The sequence below is a fragment of the Pelophylax lessonae genome (genome assembly GCF_965119305.1).
Source record: "Pelophylax lessonae genome assembly, chromosome: 6".
Lineage (NCBI taxonomy): Eukaryota > Metazoa > Chordata > Amphibia > Anura > Ranidae > Pelophylax > Pelophylax lessonae.
In genome coordinates, this window is record NC_138773.1 from 225,456,422 (window position 1) to 225,476,322 (window position 19,901).

Sequence of the window (19,901 nt, forward strand, 5' to 3'; positions counted from 1 at the left end):
GAAAAAAAGTTCTAGCTATGCCTATGGTCAGTTCCAGGAGGTATACGCCCCCTCTCTGCTATAGGATGTCAGTTTTGTATCAAAGCAATGTCAGAGAAAACAATACCAACCCAACTCAAAATAGAGGGGCGGGTACTGCGTCCTTCAATTAATTTGAGAAAAGGATTTTACTGTAAGACAAAAATCCAATTTTCTCCATCGTTCATTGACGGACGCAGTCTCTGTTCTTCATAACAGTAGGGACGTCCCCAAGCAGTGCCATAAAAATGAGGGTTGGGAACAGCAGAAAATAATTCCCCAAGGCTTAACCATAGCCAACCAGGCAACATAGGTCTCATCAGAACAACAAGAGGAGACCCACCTGAAACAAACACCCTCAAGGGAGACTAAAAAACACCCTTAAACGGCAGCCTGCAAAACTGTGCGGCCAAAGGAGGCATCTGCAGATGCCAGCACATCCACCTTGTAAAACTTTGTGATGGTATGAACAGATAACCAGGTAGCCACCTTGAAAACCTGAACCACAGATGACGGATGGCGAAAGGCCCAGGAAGCACTAAGCGCCTGAGTAGAATGCGCCCTAACAGGGAAAGGTGGAACCTGACCCTTAATTGGATAAGCCTGCACAACTGTCTGTCTAATCCATCTGGAAATAGTCGCAGCAGACGCAGGCAGCCTTTTCTTTGGTCCATCCATGAGTATTCAGAGCAAATCTAACTTTCGAAAAGACTCAGTAGTCGCCAAGTACATCCTGATTGCCCGAACCACATCCAAAGTATGCAGTGCAAATTTCTTTGAAACTTGGAATGGGTGGCCAACGGCCTTTGGAAGAAAAATGCCAAGGCCGAGACCTGACCCTTGATAGTACACAAGGCCAATTTTTGACCAACTCCCAATTGAAGGAAGGCCAAGATTCGAGGCACTGAGTAAAAGCGAGGGGGAACCCCAAGAGACTCGCACCACGCAATATACAACTTTCCACGTACAATGATAGATCTTTCTAAAAGTCGCTTTCCTCGCTTTATGCAGAGTGGGGATCACTGAAGCAGACAATCCCCTGTCCTTCAGCACCTGGCTTTCAACAGCCCAGCCGTCAAAACCAGCCACTGTAAAGCAGGATGGAAGATTGGCCCTTGAGACAGTAGATCCTCCCTGAGAGGAAGTCTCCAAGGAACATCTGCGACTACCCTGACCAGGTCGGCGTACAAAGCTCGGTGAGGCCAGTCCGGAGCCACAGGGATGACGGAATCCCTCCTGCCTCGATCCTGCGAAAAAGTTTTGGCAGCAACTTGAGAGGGGGAAAGGCATACATCAGCTGATACTGACCCCACTGAGCCACCAGCGTGCCTGTGGCGTATACCAGAAGGTACCGAGAGCGGGCCACAAACCTCTGCACTTTCCTGTTGATCCGAGACGCCAACAGATCTACTTCTGGAGTGCCCTAATGAAGGCACAACTGTTCGAACAGCTCCTGATGGAGAGACCATTCCCCTTGATCCAAAGTCTGTCGACTGAGGCAATCCGCCTGCCAATTTGCCACTCCTGGAATGTTAACAGCAGAGTGAGCCGAAACAAAGCGTTTCACCCATCGAAGGATGCTTGCCACCTCCAAGGGCGCAAGGACACTTCTGGTGCCCCCTTGTTGACTGATATAAGCCACGGCCATGGCTTTGTCCGATTGAATGTGCACTGGACAGCCCTGAAGGTACTCTGTCCAGTGGACTAGGCAAACCCTGATCGCTCTCAGCTCCAGAACATTGATAGGTAACCTGGATTCTTCCAGGGACCAGACTCCTTGAGCAGAAATCTTGCCGAGAACACCTCCACACCCGGACAGACTGGCATTTGTGGTGACATCTGTCCAATATAGGGGAAAGGATGGATTTTCCTTGTTTGAGCGCCGGGGACCGAAGCCACCATATCAGGGACCCCCTGGACACCTGGCTCAGCTGGATCTGGTTGTCCAGGGAAATTGGATCTTTGTTCTATTTGAGAAGGATTTCCTTCTGGAGGATTCTCGTGTGGAACTGAGTGAAAGAGACCACCTCGAAGGACGACACCATCAGTCCTAGAACTCTCACACAAGTCTGAAGAGACAGCAATAGCTGGATAGCAATAGCTGAATCGCAGTCTGGAGTTTTTGGAGTTTGTCCGGAGGAAGAAACACCCTGGCTGAGGACGAGTCCAAAGTCAGGCCCAGATAATCCAGTTTAATGGAAGGGACCAGGAACGACTTCTGAAGGTTCAGAATCCACCCGAACTCATTCAGAGTTCTCATGGTGACCTCCAAGTTTGGCCCCAGCACTGTGGGAGACTCTGCATGGAGAAGCAGATCGTCCAGATAACCCAGCACCGATATCCCCGGCTGGCGTAAAAAAGGCCAGGACCGGAGCCAAGACCTTTGTGAAAACCCGAGGAGCAGAGGAGAGACCAAAGGTTAACGCCACAAACTGATAATGATCCTCCACCACGGCAAAAACACAGAAACCATTGATGTCCTGCACATATTGGGATGTGAAGGTAGGCATCTTTGATGTCTATGAAGGCCAGGAAATCCCCTCGATGTAGGGAAGCCAACGCGGTGCGAACAGATTCCATTTTGAATTTTTGTACTCGCACAAAGCAATTCAGTGCTTTTAGGTCCAGAATTGGACGCACCTTGCCTTCTTTCTTGGGGACCGTAAACAGGGAAGAGCCTTACCGGAGGGACGGATCGAAACTTGATCTTGTAACCCGACCATATGACCTCGTGTACCCACTTGTCTTGTATCCGGGAAAGCCACAGGTCCAGGAACAGGCACCCCAGATACGTGTGAGGGTGCACCTTCAGGCCGAAGGGGTCTTATCTGCAGGTCTGGAGAAAATGGATTTCTGTTTGCCAGACCAGGGTCACTTGAAGGCACCCGAGGGGGCCTTGAAGGCCTTTGATCCCTTATCACTGGACCCTGAGGGACAAAAAAAAACAAAAAACGTTTTGCGTGCTGAAAAAGAGGGATACCGTCTTTAACGAGGGTCCTTACCCTTGTTAGCCTGTGGGAGAAAGGTACTCTTACCCCATGTAAGACCTTTGATAATGTCATCAAGGGTAGCCTCAAACATGCGATCACCTTGAAAAGGTAGATCAGACAAGGCATTCTTGGAGGTCTGATCCGCAGACCAGCATTTTAACCAAAGTATGCGCCGAACGACCACTGCCGAAACAGACAATCGTGCCAATAGTAGAACCACATCCAGCGAGGCATCACAAAGAAATTGCAGCCCCTGAATCAACTGGTCCGCCAGCTCCGCAAAGGCAGGGGGGAGATGTTCTCCCTCCAGGTCACGGCGTAGTATCTTAGCCCATTCAGTCAAGGTTTGTGACACAATGGCAATAGTAAACACTGGTATGAGTGCAGACCCCGCCAGGGAGTACATATTGTGGGCATTATCCGCCAGATCCTTAAAGGACGGGGAATCCTTCACTGGAATCATGGTAGCTTTATTCAGTCTGGAGACCAGCGGGTCCACCGTAGGTGGCACAGTCCACTGCTTTATAAGGGAATCCTCAAAAAGGTAGCGTCTAGCAATCGACTCAGGCACCCCAGGGGGACGCTTTGGGCTGTCCCACTCTTTTTTGACCATGTTGTCAAAATACTCGGGAAAGGGGAAAACCTTTGCCGCTCTGGATGGCTTGCGAGTGCCAAACGTAACCTGCGCCTCATTCACAGTAGCAGTTGAGTCCTCCGTTTTTAGGGTCTCACGCACAAATACAACTAGTGCATCCACCAGAGCCTTTTCTTGCGTGGTGGCGGAGGGAGAGGGGTCATCCTCACTATCAGAGGAGACAGGGCACAAGGCAGACCCAGCAGGGAGACCCACGTCTTCGGTGGTTGAATCAGATTCAGAATCAAACCCATCAGTTGAGGCAGGGGTAGGCGGGGGGTGTTTTTTGGTACTTCGCCCCTCAAAGGCTGCCTCCACCCGGGACACAAAAGATTCCAGGACCGCCGACAGTGCATCTATGGATAGCTGGGATCAGCAGGGCCCTGCGGCCTCCGAGAGGGGATCAGGTCGTAAAACGTGTTCCACAGGGTCCATGTCGCACCAGGGGAACCCACAGAAAAAAAGTTTGAAACTTTTTTTTAAGGAGCGTCCCACCGCACTAAAGTGCCCCCAAGAGGTCAGGCACAAAGCACTGAAGACCTTCAGCAGAGAGAGAGAGAGAGAGAGACACCCCCCCCAGACTCACCACCCGCACCAGAGATGCACCAGGAAGGCCCAGGATGTCTGTACAGTGAGTGTTTGCATTGATCTTGATCAGAAGAAAAAAAACCTGAGTGTCAGCACTAGGAAATAGGGAGTGGCTCCACCACCATAAGAACGCCTCTAGGGACTCCAAAAACATGGCCGCCATTAATTTTTAATGAGGATCCACCACACAATGGCCGCTGGGCTACAGAAACATGGGCTACAAGAAAATGGAGGCCTGCGGAGCTTCTGGGGGCCCCCGAGGTTACCTCCCATGCTCCTGGATGGGATAGTCAGAATGGGGGAACCCTGGTAGTGACAGGCGAGTCCCTCCTGCACTCACCCCCCCCATCACATCATTGGCATGACGCCCAGTCCCAGCCCCCAGGGTTAGCTGCAAGCGCCCCATATCCCCAGTAGGGGAGGGGGGGGAGACAGGTAAGGGGAGGGGGCGTCCACCCCAAAACCCACCAGGGGGAGAGGGGGGAACAATTACTCACCATACCTGGAAGAGGCAGGCGCCATCTCCTGACAGAACCCCTCTCCACTGAAGTGGGGGGCTGTCGGCCAATAGGAACGCTGCGACTCTGGCCTAGACCCTGTTGTGTGCCACCTGGCGAAGCGTTTTAACTTGCAGGGCCAGTCCCTGTCCGGTGGGACTATGTCGAGGCCAACCTAGCGCGGAGCTGGGGTCTGTGTGCGCGCGCTGGCCGGCTGGGGTGACCACTGGATCTATATATCCAGCCCATCGCCCAGATCCGGCTTAGTTGCTTGTAGATCTCACAGGAAAAAAATATGGAGAAAAAAAACTAACTAGAAAAAAACTTTTTGCCAGGGCCACAGATCCCAGCACGGAACTAGGTCTTTACTCCTGACTAAGCAGACCAAAACCGACATCCTATAGCAGAGAGGGGAAATATGCCTCCTGGGACTGCCCATATGCGTAGCCAGACCTTTTTTTCTGCTTAGTGTCCTACTCCTGTAGGGGGGGGCAGTATAACCCTACTGTTATGAAGAACAGAAACTGCTTCCGACATTGAACGATAGAGAAAAGCTGAATTCTTACATTTAGCCTCGGTTCACACAGGTCGCCTCACAGGTCGCCGCAGGTCGCCTCCCATAGGGAAGCTGCGGACCCGTTCTAATAGGAGCGACACAAGTCGCTCCGACCTAGAAAAAGGGTCCGGGGCTTCTTTGGGGCGACCAGGAGGCGACCGCCATAGACTTCAATGTTATGAAGTCCGTGGCGGCCGCTCCGAGATCGCGGCGCGCTGCTCGCACCGCGATCTCGGAGGTCGCCCTGGGAAGTAGCGTCGCGGTAGTGTGAACCGGCGCTCAGCCCATCCAGTTTCATTAAACTGCTATATTTTGAGTGCACATACAATAAAAATAAATATCATAAGGCTGGAACCCAACATAACAGACACAACGCCTGTAATTGTATCTGGCCAGTTTAAAGGAACTTTTAGGAATTAAAAAAAAAAAAAATGTGCTCCCTACATTAAACCTCTAGAATTGAATGCCAGAAACAAGAGATTATGGGTCTGCTATTGGTTACAATGGTGGTAGTGGTGACTGGATATCTCCTTACTAGACAGATGTGGCATATTAAACAAATGGATATACCCTTTAAGTAGGAGTTAAAATCCTGCAATTAGAATTCACGTGCAATTTACTATATCAAGCAGAAGATGCTACTCTATATGTATGCATATAAAAAAGACCTGGCACACATAAGCAAATTAATTCTCATCCAAGAATCTTTCAAACAAAAGAGTAGTGATTATGTGCTAAGTTCACCAACTTATATAGAATGTTTAAGTTTGTATAGTTTTGGTAAATAAAAGAGATTGTACAGCGATTGTGCAATCAGATTGTACATATCTGAGATTTATATGCATACACAGTTTAATAGTGTAGTTAGACTTTGAAGAGGGGTTTCATCACTCACTTTATGTTTATCTTCATACTGACGCCGAGACTCTGCTAGTTCTTCTTCTAACTCCAAGAGAACTTCCCGTAGTGTGTCCACTTGATATTGTAAAGAGGTTTTCTCATTGTCCAACTGGGCATTTGTTACCATAGACCTTTTATACTTCTCCTCCACTTCTGCCAGTGAGTCCTGGAAAATACAAGAATCAGTGATATTAGAAACAGATAAGTAAAAGAAAAATAAAGCAAGATAATTGTAATGAAATTAACATGAAGTGAACTCATGGTTAAAACAGGTTATTAGTACACCCCTGCAGACAGACAACGGTTAAGCTTCACTTCTTTTGCACCCTGTCACAGGATTAGTGCAATGCAAACTAGTACCTTCATCTCCTTTAGCCCTTGCATGTATCTGCCTTCTACATCCTCAATTTGCTCCTTCAACTCACTGATCTCCTGACGGGGGAGAGAATGCACAGGGATAAAGCAGCAGACAAAGGAAGGTATGAAAGAAAACAGAACACACACACACACATTTAAACTTTTTGTCGAGAGTAGCTTTTCTACTGGGGATGAAACAGAACGTCACCCATATCTTCAGCCAGTGGCAGAAGCCCAGTAGACCTGGGTAGGACAGCTGTTTGCAGCTGGATTATAACTTCGCCAGAACACAGAACCTACATAGTACAGACACTCCCTGCATGACATCAGGAGAAAATTAGAAAATATACAATTATAAAAGGCAAGAAAAAGGAGAAGTTATTTCCAAGGGAGAATACAAATTCCATAAAAGATAACCATGTTTTACTTCACTGCTTTAGTCTTCTACACTGATACAAAATTATTTTTACTGTCACATATAAAATACCCTCTAAAAAAGGGACATTCCTTAAAAAAATTATATTAATTGTGCAATGCTGTTGGGCTGATTATTATATCACTAGTGGTGACATCCTCATGCTGGAAATACAGGTCACTCTGCTAGTAGTATTCTTACTAGGAATCAACTAATCGTGGGGCCGATTATCAGAGGCCGATATTTACTTTTTTGGAAGCATTTGTATTGGCCACAAACTTGCTGATATTGTTTCAAGTGTTTGTACTGGAATAATGCCTGCAGTTACAGGCATCTCCACTGTACCATTTTTTAAGAGCCGACGGTCAGCTTTCCTGTAACACCAACCAATGCGGCTAAGAAGCCTATTTATTTTATTTTTTATGTGATTACAAGCAGCGGGAGGAGGGAGATCCCCCCTCCCACTGCGCTGCCCGGGTCTTCTGTCCCAGCGCCTTCCACTGCTCTGCCTGGGTCTCCCGTCCCACCGGGAGGCCTGTGCGACCAGCCGGCACGTATGCCGGCTGGCCGAAGACCCAAACAAAGCCGGAATCGGGTTTGATCAGGTCTCTGATGTAGTAACCTTGAAGCGATATCATGACATCACTTCCGTTTACTGGAGCCTTGAAGGCAGTTTTTAAAAAAAGGACAGTATTGAAAACAGCCAAACTTGGCGTTTTTTAATGCTTTTAAGTGCAGAGGAGGGGTTTGGGGTCTTATAGACCCCAGATCCTTCAATAAAGAGTACCTGTCACTGCCTATTACTGTCACAAGGGATGGTTACATTTCTTGTGACAGCAAAAAAAAAAAAAAAAAAAAAAAAAACATTAAAATGTGCAGAATATTGGCACCTAATATCAGCTTTTGGCCTGAAGGGTGGCTGGAAAATCGATTTCCGTCGATCCCTACTTCTTACCGTAAAAACAAAGGAAAATTCCTAAAGGATAAGTAAAACACTTGCAACGGCTGGGACAGAGCAGAAATCTGGTTATGATGAGCATGAATAAACCTTCTAACCAACACCACAAACTACAGGGAGAAAAAGTAAAAAATATACAAGTTGAGTGTTACAAAGAGCAATCTCAAAATCAAGACTAAAGGGCCATACTTACAGGCCAAATATCGGTCGGCAATAGCCAGTTCAATAAAAACCGTCTGACATGCGGCCCGTGTATACGGCAGCCAGGCTGGCTTCTGTCAAAGGGGAATGAACAAAAAAGGCCTGCTGATCCAATGGGAGCGCTTATCATTGTGATGTGGCGGGGGGGGGGGTCAGAATGCAATAGTGCAGTGGGGAGATGGCTTTACTAACATCAGATTGTTAGTACAGGATCACCTCATGTGCACTTCAGTTTTTTTTTTCCGTTGAGCCCGCTGGGTTAAAACGGAAAAAAAAAAAAAAAAAAAAAAAAAAAAAAAAGGTTAATGTGTACCAGGCTTTAGACAAGTGCGCATGCTCCATCACTGTAGTAAATCTGCCACCATATTTCATTTTAATAAGTTATTATAAATTAAGATTGTGATCAGCAGCTCTAATAAAATAACTTGCTTGGGACATGTCCACAATTAGCATACTACCAATAAAGCAGTTTAATTTGAGTGTTTCATGGATGTAAGGCCATACAATATTCTCATCTGACCATTAAAGTCCCAGAACAAGCATACAACAAAAAAAGCTGCTTATATTGTTCAGCTTTGTGACTCAAAGAAGCTAGAAAGTCACTATGAAAGTCTTGGAATGAAAGAGACCACTAATGGCAGCCTATTTCCCTCATGACCGGTTTCCTTTCAGAGACTCTAATTAAGTTCCATAATATGAAAAACAAGGAAATGTCACCTCCCAGCTGACAGGAAAGGAATTTAAAATGGAAAACCTTCCTCATTATATTTTTTTTTTACATTTGTATTTTTGTGGAATAGCAAGTTGTGCTTTTCTATTTTATAAAAGAGGCACTGGGATACTGCAGCCTCACCCTCTTGTAAAGTAGCAAAGCCTGCAGTGCAGTAAGATGTGCGATCACTTACAGATGCGTTTCCATACACAGCTCGATTCCTGCAAATGATAAAGTAGGTCCAGCATCATTTGCGAGAATTTGACATGTAGGTGTTAACCGCATAGTAATGACCAGCACAGCAGCTTGTCCAATAGTTATTACTGCGCTCAACGATTTTATTACCCTGTTGGAAAATCTTGGAGAAAGGTGGCAGCTCTATGGCATTTCTATGGAGAAAAAGGAATACAGTGCTCAATTTGTGCGCAAAATGGGGTTGATTTACTATAACTGGTGAGTGCAAAACCTGGTGCAGGTCTGCATAGAAACCAATCAGCTTACAGGTTTTCTTTTTGTTAAAGCTTAATTGAACAAGCTGAAGTTAGAAGTAGGATTGTCTACCATGTACAGTTGCACCAGATTTTGCACTCTCCAGTTTTAGTAAATCAACCCCACGCGTAACCACATCCTAAGTGAGGCCTCTATGGCCATAATAACAGCATCTTCCTTAACAATACAAGAAAGAAACAAGCCTGTTGGGACTGGTAAAGAATGCTGCAGCCCATGTAACAGAGTCTGAACAAAGGGCACAGGTGTCTGGTTATTTTAGCAAAAATAATTTTGTGGTAAGTTGGAATACTGAAAAGAGAGATAATTGCAGAAGCAAAGGCCAGGAAAAGGAAGAACATGACTAAACAGGTTATAGATCAAGAGCAGCATAAAACAGGGAAGTCACAGAAAGGTACTCTTACTAATTCTCTGCTTACAGCCTGACACCTCCCTCTAAACCAGTCATACAGAAACTCCAAGTAGCAGTGTGTCTTCTAGAGTCTTCATTTATCTAGGCTTCCATGCAGTAATTATCCACATATTCACACTAACTTCAAAGTCTGTGCAGTATTTAATAACTATATACATGTATACTGAAGTCGAGGCAAACATCGCACATTATGAATCATTATAAAAGTCGTTTTCTCATCTTCAAGAGCAGAAAAGAAAGGGCTTTTGCCGGAAACTCAAAAATGACTGAGACTCTTTAGCTCATTATTTCAATTTAGCAGCCAACCCAGCTTAGACATAGTTCCTTAAGCTAAAAAAAAAACAAACACTTTGGCCCATAAAGAAAAAATATGTTGTATGCTAACAACCCTTCATCTGTGCTTGATCCAGAGGAAGACAAAAAAAAAAAAAAAACTGACTTACCTGTAAATTTCATAAAGTACAAGACACAGGCTGGATTATGGGATGCTACCTTCAAGTGATTACTAGCAAAGCTTTTAGACACACCTCCCTTGGGCATACAACTAAAAGGCTGAATTCATACTATGTGGGGTGAGAAATTTTACTGTAAAATGTAAAACATCTTTCACCGCAAGGATACACAGGAATCAGTGGTTTCCTATATGTCCCATTCACATTGCAAAGCATCATACAACATGCTGCAGCGTGCTGTGGTAAAATGAAGACATGCTGCATTTTATTACAGTGCACATCAGCGCAGCACACTGGTGTACATTGCCATGAATGAAGTGTACGTTTTGTACACTTCACATTAAGCATCAAAAAAAAAAAAAAGTATAGCTGTGCGTATTACGCTGAATCACGCATCACACTGCCCCTACTGCAGCCGCCATAGGACAGCTGCTAAAGTGGTAAAGCACTCTAGCAGCTGTTCATTGTAGTGTGCATCTGGCCTAACTCTACTCCATTATGCGAGTACTACTTTTTTTTTTTAGCAAGCAATGCAAAGTAACACAAACAGAGGGGAGATTGGTCTGTGTTCTGCACTGTAATCAGATACGGAATTTACTGGTGCTACAGATCCTATGAATAAAACAGAATTTATGAATGGTGGGGGCAGACCATGTCTGTCAATCATCTGCCCATCCTCCACTCATCGATCCAGTTTAATAAATAGAAGCTGTAGTAACAGGTGAAAAAAAACTTCTCTGGACATGGTAGTAGATTTTTCTCATAGTGGCTTTTCTGGCCTTGAGTAATGTGAGAAGGACTGTATAATATTCCCCTTCGAGACCTGGGGCTTCAAAAGCCAGGCTGTTAAAGCCAGTGACTGAGAAGCAAGATGGTACAAGTGGCTCAGGACAACAGGTCCAGCCTGTTTGATCTAGTGTACCAGGTTCTTCTTTTCCTCTATTTTGTGAAGCAGTCAAGGAAGAATTCACACTGGGGAGGGAAGGCATATATTAACCTGAACGCAGACCTTGGGATTACTGGAGCTTCCTATGCCATTGCTGGAAGATCCTTGTCCTGTCTACAAATAGGGGGAACTTGTTACTGAACCTGGAGGCCAGGTTATCTACATCTGGGATCCCCCATTTCTGACGCTGAAGATGTCTGGATGGAAGGAACATTTCGATTTGTCCAGATTATACTAGCTGAGGAATTCCACCTTCCAATGGTCCACTTCTGGGCTGTAAACAGAAGATCATGCTGGGCAGGGCTTTTCCACTCAGGACATAATCAGACTTGTTTCCTTCAAGGCTGCCTGGCTCCTGGTTCCTGCCTGATGATTATCAGCCACTTCTGTGGCATTGTATGATTGCCCCCTGACTGGGTGTCCATGGAGAAGAAGGGTGCAGCAGGGTAGAGAAAATTGTATTGCTCTGGGCTTCAAGATGTTGATGTGTAGCTTTACTTTCCTGGGTAAACTAGGTTCCCTGAACTGTGAGAAATTGAAACAGTCACCCAGCCTGTGAGGCTGACATCGATAGGACTTTTTTCATTTCCAATGCTGAACTGGTAATCACCAAGCTAGGGAGTCCCTTGCTTTGCTGGAAATAGGCATAGGGAAATTGAGAGATGGGGAGTGTTTGTTCCATACCAATAGAATGTAGTGCTGAAAGGGACTTTTGTGTAACTGAGTGAAAAAACCTTCAAAAGAGGCAAACTTGAGGCTTAGACCATATGGAGAATCCCACAGAGGGATGTCTTTTTGATCTTAAGGCCAGAGCACGAGGCCTTAGAAAAAACAGCAAAGAAGCTTGTTTATCGAAAGGAAGACCCATGGCTTGGCCGATTCTAGGATGAGAATGTGTATAGCGCTTTGGACGTTTGCAGTTAGTTGCAAGGAAGAAAAATCCTTCAGAAGGTGGTTGTCCAAGTACCCTATGCCACATGCTTTTAGGAGAGCAAAAAGTTGTGCAAGCACCTTTGTGAACTTTATGAATACTCTGGGTGCAGATGATAGGCTGAATGGCAGTGTGACAAAAAGAAAGTACTTGTCTCCCACTACAAAGTGCTGATTAGGAAGGTAGATGGGTATATGGAGGTAGGCATCCTGAATGTCTACTGATGCCAGGTATTTAAACTTGTCTCAGAGAGGCTAACAACTGACCTTGCAGATTCCATGCAAATCCTGTGTACGCAAAAGGTAGTTGTTTAGGGATTTTAGGTCCATGAAGGGTGCCCCTTCATTGTGGAGAGGGCTTTTTGCCAGATTTGGTAAGACTTACACCAAAATGAAGGACTGAATTTTAACCTGGAATATGAAGCCTGAGGAACATGGTGTGGCGCTCTGCATTTTGAGGAGGTAGAAGCCCCTGAAGAACGAGGTATTTGAGCCTTTTGTTGTGGGAAAAGGACCTTTTCCCCTGCATCTCATATGTTCTGTCTGCAGAATCATGAATGAAGAAACATCTTGTATAGGCACAGTAAGATGTTAGTTTAAGACTGAGACAGCAGAGTCTACTACTGGAGCAGTCCACTTTTTAGAATTATTTTACCACTAAGAAAAGCTTGACAATGATTCTCAGAGGGATGCAAACAAACCTTTTCAGGAGAAACCCAATTGGCATAATTGCCTGTCCTTTTTTTGAATAGGTATAGTCTTTTTAGACTTTGCTGTTTTTTTAGTATCCATAGGGGCCTGGCAAGACTAAGAAGAATCAAGTGCAAGTTCTTGTTTATCTGGTACTATAGTTTTGATTCAAATGCAAAATTGCCTTAGTGCTTTTCGTTGAACTGCTCGCAATGTAACAAAAAAAAAGAAGGTTTGGGTAGGGTTGACAGGGGGAACAGACAAAACCTGCTATGAGGAGGTCTTCAGTACAGTCACAGGGCTGATTTACAGGCATACAGAAGATTTGGCCTGCTGTCGTCTTCCCAAAACTGAAACATTAGTGCAAGATGAAGTTTGCTTCTAACTGATCAGATTAATCAACTTACTTTTTTAATGCAAATTTAGATCATCTTATTCTTTCTGTAGGATTTTTGACTGAAAATGTAATAGAAGGCTTTGACCCAAGTTATTTGGAAGGGGAATTCCATGTTTTTTTTCTTCAGATAAACAAATTCTTTTTCCTGATTATGCTGAGGAGATGAATACTGTATCTCATACAGACAAGGGGGACTACCAATCTTACTTTTCCTTCTGTCCAATTAAAGTACAATCACACAAAACAACACTAACAGCTGACTTTAGCAGTCCCTCATCTATTGCATTAAAGGGAAAGTGTGGGATATGAAAAAAAAACACATCTATACTCACCTATGTGGCCACAGCATTGATCCAATGCTGCAGCTGTCCCCTGCCAGCTCTAAGACAGAGAACTGAGCAATAACATGACCGTTGATCGCTCACTTCTCGGTCTTCACTGAACAGAGAGCAGTGGCTGTCAGTCACCAGTTCTCTTCTCTGCCCCTCCAGTGCTTACTGGAGCACCAAGCTGAAGAGGAGGCAAGAGCAACTTGCTCAGGCTCTTGGCAGTGCACTGAGAAGCTAAGCCAGCTGCTGCCCAGGCATCTGAGAGGATCAGTTCATTAAAGTTGGGATCCTTGCAGAGCCTTGACTGGCACTGTGACTCAACTGAATCTAGGTCACAGGATCGTAAGACTAAGTGCACTGTGAGAATGGGTGACATTGCAGGAGTAGAAGGCATAGACTCAGCCTAACCCAACTATCACATTAAAAAACAGTTCCACAAAGATAGCTTAAACGCTTATTTGCTTTACCACTTCCAGTCCAGGCCAATTCTGACATTTCTCTACTACATGTAGAGCATTTGCTAGAAAAGCATTGCTCTGAAGTTTGCGGTGATACCTCACATGTGCGCTGATCGCAATATACATAAGGGTATGGGACTGGCGTCTGCATTTGCCTTTGCGTGTGAGCACAGGGAAGCTTTATTTTTTTAAATTAATTTATTCAATTATTTTTTCACACTGTACCTTTATTTTATTTTTTTGCTATCACATGGGATGAACAACATCCCTTGTGATAACATGGCCCATGACAGGTCTTCCTTATGGAGAAATCTGTGGTCGGTTAGATAAAACCCCTTTCAGCCACCGGTAAAGCTGAAGCTGGAGTCATGATCCCAGTATAACCACTTCAACCTTACGCCGTTTATAAATGACCTAAGGGTGGGAAGCCATTAAAGGCATTATACACTTTCAAATGTTTTTGTTGCTTTATCTAGGTATTAGTCCCTGTGTCATCTGTTTGTCTTACCTAGTAATACGATGGGCTCACATGTTATGGTTGCATTTTGCAGTGTCATGGCAGATCAAATCCGCTATGTTAATGCATTTCTCACCTAGCTTGTCTGTATTCTATTTAGAGAAAGGCCACTTCCTGTTCTGGTTCAAGCAGCATCAGTGCATGGCTTGCCATTTCCTTTGTGTTACGTCATAAATGTGGGAGTACTAATGTGATGAAAACATCTCTTCCAGCAATGATGATCTCTCTTTGAATGGCCTGCCTGTTTGTGGCTGTGTCAGATAAAATTACTGCACCTGCACTAGTGCTAGACTGAGACCCAGGGATGGAAGAATATATAGTTTCTTCGGCTACAGACAAAGGTCATGCATTAACCTGTGCAGTACCAAGCTGCATGCCTCATGTTCGAATGCAAAGTTCTGACACAGTAATGTGAAGATTTACCCTACTACAGGCTGTGCGTACAGGCCAAGAAATTACACCATGAAACTACATGATAAAAGCACATCTTTCGCTGGTGAAAAACACAAGGTGCAGAGAGGAAGGTTTATATTTCCTTGAATAGGGTTTTGTATTCCCATAAAAGTCTGAAGAAATGCAAAACCTGCTTAAAGTGGGTCAGAAAGAGGTCAAATGCACCGGTCAATGAATTTTAAATGATCCCAAAAGAGTCAATCTAATGTTAATCTGTCATGGTCATGTCCAAAGCCCATTGACACAGGCTTTACAACAGTATTGGAATATATGTAAAAATGTTTTTTTGTGGAAAAGGGAATAAATCTGTTAAGGCAGAACTTTGCTAGAACTTAAAAACTTGTGAGCAGGAAGCTCTGGAAAAAAAGGGTCAGGGTTCTAACCATTCCTCACTCTATGAAGAGCATTGAGGCAGGACAGATACTCAAACCTCTGCTTGCTTCAGAAATAGAAGGGGCCCAACCTCTTACAGCTCCCATGTAAGCAAAATAATTCATGTATGAGAACACCGAGCATGGTAATATGCAAATGGATTTTCGCATAGGGATGCATGCATGAGACCATCCGAGGAGAATCTAACGAGATGATCTGTGTCACCAAGGAAGCTGCACAGCCAAGATCCTAGTGCATTGGGGATAGGTGAGTACAAGGCTGGCAAAGATGGCTGGGGCTTGGAAAAATAAGTGTAACGGTAATGGATGTGCAGTTACACTTGTGTCCTTTAAAAAGGTAATTGTAACTGATTGCAGCTACCTTTATTTCCCTGATAGATGCCTCTGTATCTACAGAAACTGAAGTGTCTCCGCTGCCCCTTCGTGAGGACGTCCCACCCAATGAAGCAAGTGTAGCTGCCGACAAGCTGGACACTGGACGACTACCCTAAAAAAAGTAAAACAATCAGGGTCTATGAGAAATATTACATTAGGAAGAGGATTTGTGAAACTCCCCCTGTAGCAAGACTAAAGAAAACTGATCTACCAGAGAACTTGAATATAAACTAAAACCACTTTATGCAACTAAATAACATTTTAGCATGCCATTCCTCAAGATAAACTTGTACTGCATATTGTTTTACTAAGTAGTTTTTTTTTTAACAATGCAAAATATACTTAAGTTCTACTTTAGAGCTCACAACACAAATATGTAACAATGCTGCAACAGTGAGGTGGGAGACTGTATCCTTACCTTTTCTCCAAAGTCTTTGTCTGATCTTTCTTCCACCTGTAATAGTTAAGAAAAAAAAAACACGTTAAACTCTGCTTAAACAGTTAACAAGAATGCTGGTTCAGAGATTACACTCATAGGCTGTCCTGAAATGAATCAGTAATAGATTACTACATGTTAGTCACCCTTTCAGAAGAAACAACTTGCATACTCACCATATAGTTATGACAAACTGTTGCCAAGTAAAAATAAGGATGAATCCTCCCCATAGTGAGCATTCAACAGCAAAGCACAATCGCTGTGCAGATTGTTTAAAGTAAACCAGGCTGACCTCCGACAATTCTAGTTTACTGCCTTTCATACCCTGTGGCTTTCATATTAGAGATGTGACCTAAAGCAAGCAGCAGGGCGGGAATTCTGAGCCTATTATGTGTTGATATGGAAGTCAGAGACCACAAGGAAACTAGCATGTTCTTGAGGCAATCAGCAATGTAACGCATAAATTCACCTTTTAGAACATGTTACATGTTCCACCTGTATTAAGGGTGGAGTATGTAACATGTTCCAGCAGTTGCACCCTCTCCCCCTCTCCCTGTGACAAGGACTGGTCACCAATTCAAAATGATGTGGCTGTGCAGGGTTCCACCCCCACAGTCATATCATTCATTTACAGTTTCTGGTGAATGCACAAATTACAACTACTGTCAGCCGTTGCAGCTGATGGCTTGTAGTTCTGAATGGACTGCAAGGACGCCAATGAGCTGCACCGTGTAATAGTCAGCCCATATGCAAGTGCGGGCTAAAAGCTGCAGGGCTTGTCTGAAGGAGTCTGGCATTGTACTCCTGATCTTCTGATACAGGTACAATGCTTTCCACTGGCTCCTTAGGGAAAAAAATAACAAATGCACATTTTTTACCAGCAAAAAAAAAACTGGATTTTTGACTTACGGTAAAATCCTTTTCTCTTCGGTTCATTGACGAACGCAGTCCTTTGATGCATATCAGTAGGGTAATACCGCCCCCTACAGGAGTAGTACACTAGGCAGAAAGAATTTCTGGCTACGCTTATGGGCAGTCCCTGGGGGTATACCCTCTCTTTTCCTACATAGGATGCCAGTTTTGTATCAAAGCAGTGTCAGAGAAAAGCACACCAACCCACTCAAAAAAAAATAAAGGGGGTGGGTACTGCATCCGTCAATGAACCTAAGAGAAATGGATTTTACGGTAAGTCAAAAATCCAGTTTGCTCTATCGTTCATTGACAAACGCAGTCCTCTGATTCATATCAGTAGGGACATCCCAAAGCGGTACCCAAATGAGGGGTGGGAACAGCAGAACAGAGAAAAAACAGTCCCCAAGGCCAACATGGCGCCAACCAGGCAACAAAGGACTCATCAGAACAACCAGAAGGAGGTCCACCTGAAAACAAACAGAAAAACACCCTCAAGGAAGGCCAAGGGGCCCTCTAAACCACAGCCTGCAAAACCTTACGGCCAAAAGGAGGAATCCGCAGATGCCAGCACATCCACCTTATAAAATTTGGTAAAGGTGTGAACAGACGACCAGGTCGCCGCCTTGCACACCTGAAGCACAGACACCTGATGGCGAAAAGCCCAGGAAGCATTAAGCGCCAAAGTAGAATACGCCTTGACAGGGAAAAAGTGGAACCTGACCCTTAATGGAATAAGCCTGCACCACTGTCTGTCTGATCCATCTGGAAATAGTCGCAGCAGACGCAGGCAGTCCTTTCTTAGGGCCATCTGTGAGCACAAATAGCGAGTCAGACTTGCGGAAAGACTCAGTAGACGCCAAATACACCCTGATTGCTCGAACAACATCCAGGGTATGCAGAGCAAATTCCTTAGGATGCTTTGGCTTCGAGCACAAGGAAGGTAACACAATGTCCTCATTCAAGTGAAAACTGGAAATCACCTTCGCCCCATGAAACACAGACGGGCGTCATCTCCTGACAGGACACCACACCACCGAAGTGGGGAGCTGTCGGCCAAATAGGAACGCTGCGACATAAGCCTAGACCCTGTCGTGTTTGTCCTGGCGAGAGGTTTAACTCGTGGTGCCAGTCCCCATCCAGTGGGACTATGTCGCAGCCGACCCAGCGCGGAGCTAAGGTCTGCACGCGCTTGCTGGCCAGACTGGGGTGACGACTGGACAAGAGATCCAGCCCATTGCCCAGCCCGGAATAATTGCTCGAAGATCTCACAGGAAAAAATCTGGAGAAAAAAAATTAGCTAAAAAAAATTCTACATAAAAAAAGGACTTTTTATGCCAGGACCAAAGATCCCAGCAAGGAACTGGGTCCTTACTCCTGACTTGGCAACTGACAACTGACATCCTATGCAGGAAGAGAGAGGGTATATCCCCAGGGACTGCCCATAGGCGTAGCCAGAAATTCGTTCTTCCTAGTGTCCTTCTCCTGATATGCATCAGAGGATTGCGTCTGTCAATGAACAATAGAGAAATGTGCATTTACATTTTTTTTCAAAAGGTGAACTTATCCTTTAAGCCTTCATATTTGTCTCAGTACAGTCCTTTAAATGGGAAGCAGAACCTGGGTACACAGCAAGGGAATATGCACATGCAACCACACACACCCACACAAGGATTTTAAACCATTATCAAGAGTATGCACAGTACATAGATGATATAAATTTATACCAAACTAAAAAAAAAACATTGTATTGAAAATACATCAAATTCAGCAAATATAAATCTAGCAGAGCAAGCCAACAAAGCGCACTCTGGCATATCAGTCTATACCTGCAGGTGCACTTACTCTGCTCATAGCAGACACAGTCAGGTCATAGAAGTGTCTAAGTGAAGGAATACTGACACTGTTGGACCCACGTCGAAATACAGGTGGGACCAGGGGGCTCCGAGGACTGCATACAGAGGATATTTCCATCTTTTGTAACTGAATAGGCGTATTAAAAGAGTTTTTGGGTGTTGGATTTATTCATTACAGGTACTTATATAGCGCTGTCAATTTACGCAGAGCTTTTATCCATACAGTATATATTGTACATTCACTTTAGTCTCTGCCCTCAAGGAGCTTACAATCTAAGGTCCCAAACTCACATTCATACATACACATACTAGGGCCAAGTTAGACAGAAACCTACCAGCATATCTTTGGAGTGTGGTAAAATCGCACTTTTCCACTTAAGCTACTTACAGGCACTAAGATTTTGTTTTATTTTGCAGCAAGAAGATGGAGACTCCCAGGCCAAAAGTAGCAAAACCAGAAATTACAGTGACATCCAATACCTGGCCTCTCTAGGTGATATAAAGTGCCAGTTGGTAATTAAATTAATTTTCTCCAATAACTCAAAGTAGTCTTGAATGGATTAAGCCTTTAAACTACTGTGTCCTTGAAAAACAACATACTAGGAACTGCTTTCATTGCAGCCAAGCAAGAACGCTCATGCTTGTCGCACACCAATAAAATGTTAGCCTATTGCCTGCTACAATCCTCTCTCAACAACAATGTACATCATACAATGCAGATAATATAAAACAGATAAATGGCATTAGAATAAAGGGCCATTACTGTTCACTGAAAACAAAACTTGTTCCTTTTGTTAGAACGTGTTATTCTCTTGAAGGTCTGTCATCTTTGGTGTTACTTCTCAGCAGATGGTTCATACAGGTCTGACTTAACACCTGTTGCTTTAAAGAATTCAAATAAGCATGAAACCCCATAGAGGTCAACTAACATCATATTGGTTTTAATAAAAGTTGACATTTTTAAAACTTTGTGTGGTTCATGGTTATATTTAAAGTGGTATCAAACCAACAATCAA

General features: G+C 44.4%; 1 protein-coding gene across 2 annotated transcripts in view; it reads right to left on the reverse strand.

The window, feature by feature from the left end:
* Positions 1-19,901, reverse strand: part of LRRFIP1 (LRR binding FLII interacting protein 1) — a 203,215-nt gene that overhangs the window by 42,453 nt on the left and 140,861 nt on the right. For both annotated transcript variants that reach the window (XM_082261022.1, XM_082261021.1), the window contains exons 13-16: positions 16,103-16,138; positions 15,671-15,796; positions 6,544-6,615; positions 6,179-6,349 (exon numbers count right to left, since the gene is read on the reverse strand). In XM_082261022.1, the coding sequence (XP_082117148.1) occupies positions 6,179-6,349; positions 6,544-6,615; positions 15,671-15,796; positions 16,103-16,138 (405 nt within the window). The remainder of the gene's footprint in view (positions 1-6,178; positions 6,350-6,543; positions 6,616-15,670; positions 15,797-16,102; positions 16,139-19,901) is intronic.